The sequence below is a fragment of the Ostrinia furnacalis genome, unplaced genomic scaffold (assembly GCF_004193835.3).
Source record: "Ostrinia furnacalis isolate ACB-3 unplaced genomic scaffold, ASM419383v2 OfSCF3206, whole genome shotgun sequence".
NCBI classification, from domain to species: Eukaryota; Metazoa; Arthropoda; class Insecta; order Lepidoptera; family Crambidae; genus Ostrinia; species Ostrinia furnacalis.
The window spans coordinates 81212-87211 of record NW_021133445.1 but is presented as its reverse complement, the minus strand read 5'-3'; the positions used below and the strand labels follow the sequence as shown (position 1 = coordinate 87211).

General features: G+C 33.6%; 1 protein-coding gene across 2 annotated transcripts in view; it reads left to right on the top strand.

The window, feature by feature from the left end:
* The first annotated feature begins 607 nt into the window (after positions 1-607).
* CSP9 (chemosensory protein 9) overlaps positions 608-6000 on the top strand; it is a 54640-nt gene continuing 49247 nt past the window's right edge. For both annotated transcript variants that reach the window (XM_028311124.1, XM_028311125.1), the window contains exon 1: positions 608-981. In XM_028311124.1, the coding sequence (XP_028166925.1) occupies positions 771-981 (211 nt within the window). In that variant the 5' untranslated portion in view covers positions 608-770. The remainder of the gene's footprint in view (positions 982-6000) is intronic.

The following is a 6000-nucleotide window of genomic DNA, read 5'->3' as shown; positions in this document are numbered from 1 at the left end:
TTGTATATCGATGATAACTTTTCCTTCGATTGTATTGTATTGCATGGTATGAGATAAGTGTATAACTACCTAACTACATAATTGTATTATACTTCCTCAGTGCATTTTATGGTCTTGTACCTATGTAGTGCGTGATATAAATTATGCATACAGCTGGATATTTTATAACTTCCCTCTTATGTTCTGTTATTGATTGACATTACCTGGTCCCTATAGTTCTTCCTGTAGTTATACTTATAAGTTTTCCACCCACAATGTATCTGATTAAACAGCGCTGGTCAAAAGTGAAATTTGTCTATTAAGATTTTCTCAGTGAGGTTGTATATTTTTTACATATGTACCTAGTTAAATGAGCAATCTGATCATGAACTGAGCATTCTGATTTTTCCTTTTACGCATAATCAAATTATGCAAAAATAGGTCTCATAGTTAATGATCCATAGAGCTAAAACCCATAAGATAAATGTTACTTTTGTGTATTTTTTTCATCCGAGAACTCAATTAGTATGTGTACATAATGTACATAAGAAATTGAGCGAAGCCTACTTCCGAACTTTCCACGCCCTTTACCAAAGAAAGCGCATAGCCGCAAACGCAGTCTTTATCTTATAACGCGGAGGTCACTCGCGCGCACGCCATAATACGTCGAACGCGCCAACCGCGCGCGCGCAACTTTGGCGCGGACTCGCTCAAAACAAACGCGAATCGTTTTCGAACTTCGAAAATCAAATTTGAAAATTTAAAAGTGGCTTTTGTTTTTTTGTGTCAAAATGCGTGCTGTGTTGTTACTCTGTGCTTGTGCAGCAGCAGTCTGCGGGCAGAACTTGGACTCGAACAGAATGGCCAGGATGCCGAAATATGATGAGAGATACGATTACCTGGATGTAGACGCGTTGTTCAACAGTAAGAGACTGGTGAGGAACTATGTGGACTGCCTCATCAATGCTCAGAGGTGCACTCCGGAGGGGAAGCAGTTGAAACGTGAGTAGAAGTCTAGCATTGAGAATATTAGGCTTAAAGAACTTTATTTCCCAGAAGAATTTATGAATAATAGGGAGAAGATAGCCAGAAGAATCAAGGCATATTGTAGGAATACTATTTTACGAGTAATTTGCGGTCTTAGGCAATAATTATTGTTCTACATTGTCTTGATTTTTTTACATTACTTACATGTCTACTGCTATCAAGCTCTACTTACCTTAATCACTAACCTACAGTTGACATTGGTAGTTACATATTTTCTCTGTGCTTTTAACTTTCAAAGATTACTCTCGTACGTGAAGTTTGGCATTGAAGTTTTCTACAATTTTCTCTGAATGAAATCGTTGAACAAACTTAGTCATCTAATTATTACGAACTTGAATTTACTACAGAGAGAAGCGTAGATCAAAAATATTATGATAAATGAATGTAGAGTTCTTTAGAAAGGTAGCTAAAAACGATTTCTATTTTTATTTATATGACCTTATAACTATAATATTATGCACTTGTATGCATTTGCATGATTAGATAGGTCAAGGCGTCGTCTAATACATTCATGAGGACGGATTAAGGTCAGGATTTAGTTTCTTTAACGTAACAGATCTTTAATGACCTTGTCTGTATTATTACATCTTGTTACCGTTTTTATAAATACGACAATAAGTCAATAATCTATGTTATTTAAACGCGAAAGTTTGTATGGATGTCTGGATGTCAACTGTATTGTTACTCTTTCACGCAAAAACTACTGAACACGATTTTGATGAAACGTTATAAATTATAGAGTTGTCTGTGTAAATTACAAAAATACTTTTAATATAATTAATTTTATAGAGTCTATAAATTATTAAATACTTGCGGATATAAATATGAAATACAGTTTACACTAGTTTAGGAGCCAGGATTTCAATAAAAAATGTTACAGTGTATTTAAAAAGCTAGCTATTTCTATTTCTTCTACAATTTTAGTTCAGATAATGGCAAAATCAGTATTATAAATATAGAGAAGTATGGACAATAAAATACAATCTAAAATGCAGAAGTAGAGACAATCACAATCATTATTTAACCTGACCGCATGCGGAAAGAGTGAGATATTATTTAAATCAAATCAGGAAGCAAAATATGGTTTCGGTCTGCCACTGTTGCACAAACAAACCAGTATAATTATTTAAATATTGTATTGAATAATGCTTGCGTCTAGTCTAGTTGACAAGTGCTATCTTATAGAAGTAACATAAAAGAAACATTGTAAGTACCTACTAAAGGTGAATTTATAGCTTATTATTGCCTAAGTATGCTTTTAAGCTCTCGATAGAGAGAGAGAGAGACATATTTTTAGTGCTCAGAGACCATTACAATCTATTCATAAGTCTTCAAACAAAACTATTTAGATGGTTAAAGAGGTTAAATTAATTTTCCCTCTAGAAAGTTAGGTCCGATCTTCTTCTCAATTTCTTTTCTTCTACACTATAGCTAACTAAAATAATTATAAAGGAAATTGAAAGGTAACAAAGCATACGAAAGAATAGACTCGGTCTACAGGTATTTATAAAAATGTTTACTAGTAAGGACTGACCCAGAGCTAAGACCGTTTAAAACAGTTGCTAACTCCATTTCTGTGCTGACCTTTATTAAGCTGATTTTAAATACGTACAAATCTACTACGACGACTCTGGTAAAGAAAGAACCTTTTAAAAGTTATAGGGATGGACTAAAATGCATATTGTTTTAAACTTTCATGGTCACTATCATAATTATTATTACTGTTGTTAAAACTCATTAAAAACTCATTTATTTCTGTAAATAGGCTTAAAAAAAGCACTTTTACACGTCCCAGTATTAACCCTACCACTGCTTCAGGACAAAAATGGGCCAGTGCTGAGAAGAAGCAGCGCAAGAAACTCAGTCACTATTGTCAGCCTCTTTTTCAAAGGTTTACATGCTTTAAAATGTACAAAGTTATAAATATTTATGCGAGCTAGGCAGTAACGTATCCCAAACATTTTTATCTTTTAAATAATCATCGACTTTATAGTAGCCCTTTTTCATTAAGGTACTTTTAATATGTGCTTTGAATTTATGAATGGGTAGTTCTACAACAGTTTGTGGTAATTGTGTAATTGTGTGTCGAGAACAGTTGCGAGAAAATTATGAGTTGGTGAACGGTGGTACGGGAGGCAATTGTAATAAAAGACTGCGAAAGAGGATAGACCGATATGTCTGCTCATAACATCTCACCCGCAAGTTTCCTCAGTAACTCCGTGACCATGGTGCTTGCAACAGTGCCGAAATATCGGAAACTCAAAATTAATGTACATGGCAGTAATCCCGTCAGTAATAAAAAGGACTAAACTGTAATTAGAGATGTTAATTTTACTCTTTAACAACGGATTTTAGGATCTTTGTCTCTCAAGTTGCATCAGTTACCTACTTGTAACTGTACCGAATCATTAGTGTGTAAGCCTTTACCATCAAAAACAATACTTGTCAAAAAAACCAAGTCTCGCAACTCAGTTGTTCTACGGTAAAAAGTTGTGAGATCCATGTAATACCAAGTCCAGGCCAGGAAATCTTTAACGTTTTACATAAATGTGAGTCAGTCAGTGAGTGACAAAATTAAGTAACTTTGACCCGTTATAATTCTTAAACTACTGGTTCAAATTGAATGAAATTTTAAATATACCGTGTCTTTACAATGCCTGCATAGCTAATGAAAATTCAGCCTTCTAGTTTTATCCACAACGAAGTTACAGGCGGTCGAAAATGGCCTGAATTGCTTCGAGAAAAGGATGGTACGGCCGTGCCGCTTTTTTGCTCGACTTGGTGACAGATACTGTAACCATGAAATTAATACTTCGCTTTATCGTATTTAGTTTTAAAGCGACAAAAATAAAATCTTGCCTTGAGTTAACCTCCACAAAAACGAATGGATAACACTTTAAAACAAAAGCTCGTTTTAAAAACAAAAAGCAATTTTAAAAATGTTTCTTTGTAGGTATCATTTAGTTCCAAAACTCGTTAAAATGCCATTCAATCCATCTAAGAAATAATTAATCATAATTAAATTATTAAGATGTTATTATCTAAGGCTGGTCTTGGATGCATCGTAATATTTACTTACTTAATTAGTATTTTAAAGGTCACTTAAAAGCCTTGGACTGAGAAATAAAACTATTTTATTAGGTCCGTTTCTAGAAGTTTCATATTTTCTTACTTACATTCAGGTTCAGACTTTAAATTATTTATAATAATTCTGAATTTAAGTAAGTTATCAACAATACTGCAGTGTGATTCTGTAAAAAACTTACTCTAGACATCGCATGTGTAAATCCGCAGTGAGTTTTTAGATTAGAATTCTAAAAACTCGATAAGAAGTCGATAATTTACTTTAGTGCTACACTTTTTTTTTAAACATTTGACCAAAAAATAAGTTATATGTGTTACACATAATAAAAAACCCTGGTTTTCCAATAAATAATCTGCTAACTGAAAAAAATTGAAGCATAGGTATTATTTAAAAAAACATTTTGGTTCTCATATTTAGGCGGTTGTCTCTACCAAATGGTAAAGAATAAAGGGTAATTAGAGAAACTTCAAACATCTGCACAACTGGTCTATTAATTAAAACATCATGAAATGACAACGTGCCACAATAATTGCTATGGCCTTTATTTATTAGTTAAATGTAATATCCAGTTGCCATTTAGCTTCCTGTTTTTTGTACTTGTTTTGATAGGCATAACCACAATTCCAGTTATAAACATTATTGCAAAAATACATACAATTACTTATTTATTAAACTCGCATAAGTATGACCCAGACTGGAAACAATTTAGGTTTGTTAGTAGATAGGTAGGTAAGTACATAAAGATTAATTGTAATTAACAAAGCTTTTTAACTGACTTTTAGAGTAGGCGCACACCGTTGATTTTTCGTCGGCCGATAGTTTAGTCGGGCTGTTGATCAGTATGGGCATGTATGGGAGTGCGCACACTACGCCGATTCGATTTAGCCGATTCTTCATACAATTTGAAATCGGGCACAACTATCGGCCAACTAAAAATCAACGGTGTGCGCCTACTCTAAGTCTTAAGCATCTTAGTTAGCTAGTTAAGATAGAAAAGCGATTGAAAGATCCAATATTTTGAAATTATACTGGTGTTAGAGCCTATGCCATTGAAAAATCATCAAAATTCTTAGGTAAGTAGACTAAAAAATTTGACTATAGGCTTTAGTATAGTTTAGTTAAGTAAGTCTCCTAATACAGTTTATTAATAAATTAATTATTATTAACGATAAAGGCACTAGTCATAGTGTTAAATACAAATGACACGCCCTTACAAAATCACGTGACCTTCACTGTAGCTGTCAAAGTTAATGAGAGGTGACTGACCGACTGAGATTTTTTTATTCGGGCGTAAATTAAAGTTAACTTTAGGTTAATTACTTGAAGAAAATGGCGAAAATGAGGTTTTCATTTTTCATTTTTGAGGTACTAAACAGTAAAATAAAAGGCTAAGATTTTTTTTGGGCATAGTTGAGGATATTTTCTAGGGCTATTAACGGATGGAAACACGATTTGATGAAGTTGACTCGATAGAATAAATTCCCAAAGTTACCTCTATTCGTTTTCTAATAATGGTTTTATTTTTAAAATAAGCGATTTGAGATTCTGAATCTTTTACTAAACTAAAGTTCAGAAATAACTTGAGGGCTTTTAACGGATGAAATTTTTATATTGCGTCTTATTTAGTTACTATGTTAAAAAATGTGGAAAAAATCGCCCATGACGGCTTGGACAATCTCAATCAGTCGCGCGGTGGCGCTTACGGAGGACGGACGCGNAAGCCGGCGCAGAACTTCCAGAAGGTCGGGCGACGCCACGGCCACTTTGAACAGTGTTTACTTCTGCAGTTATATTTTATATTTATTCGATTCTAGAATATATTCCCAAAAAGTCTGAAAGGTGTTTTAATTTGTATCACATGGATATGATTTCTAGTAGAAAGTGTTGTG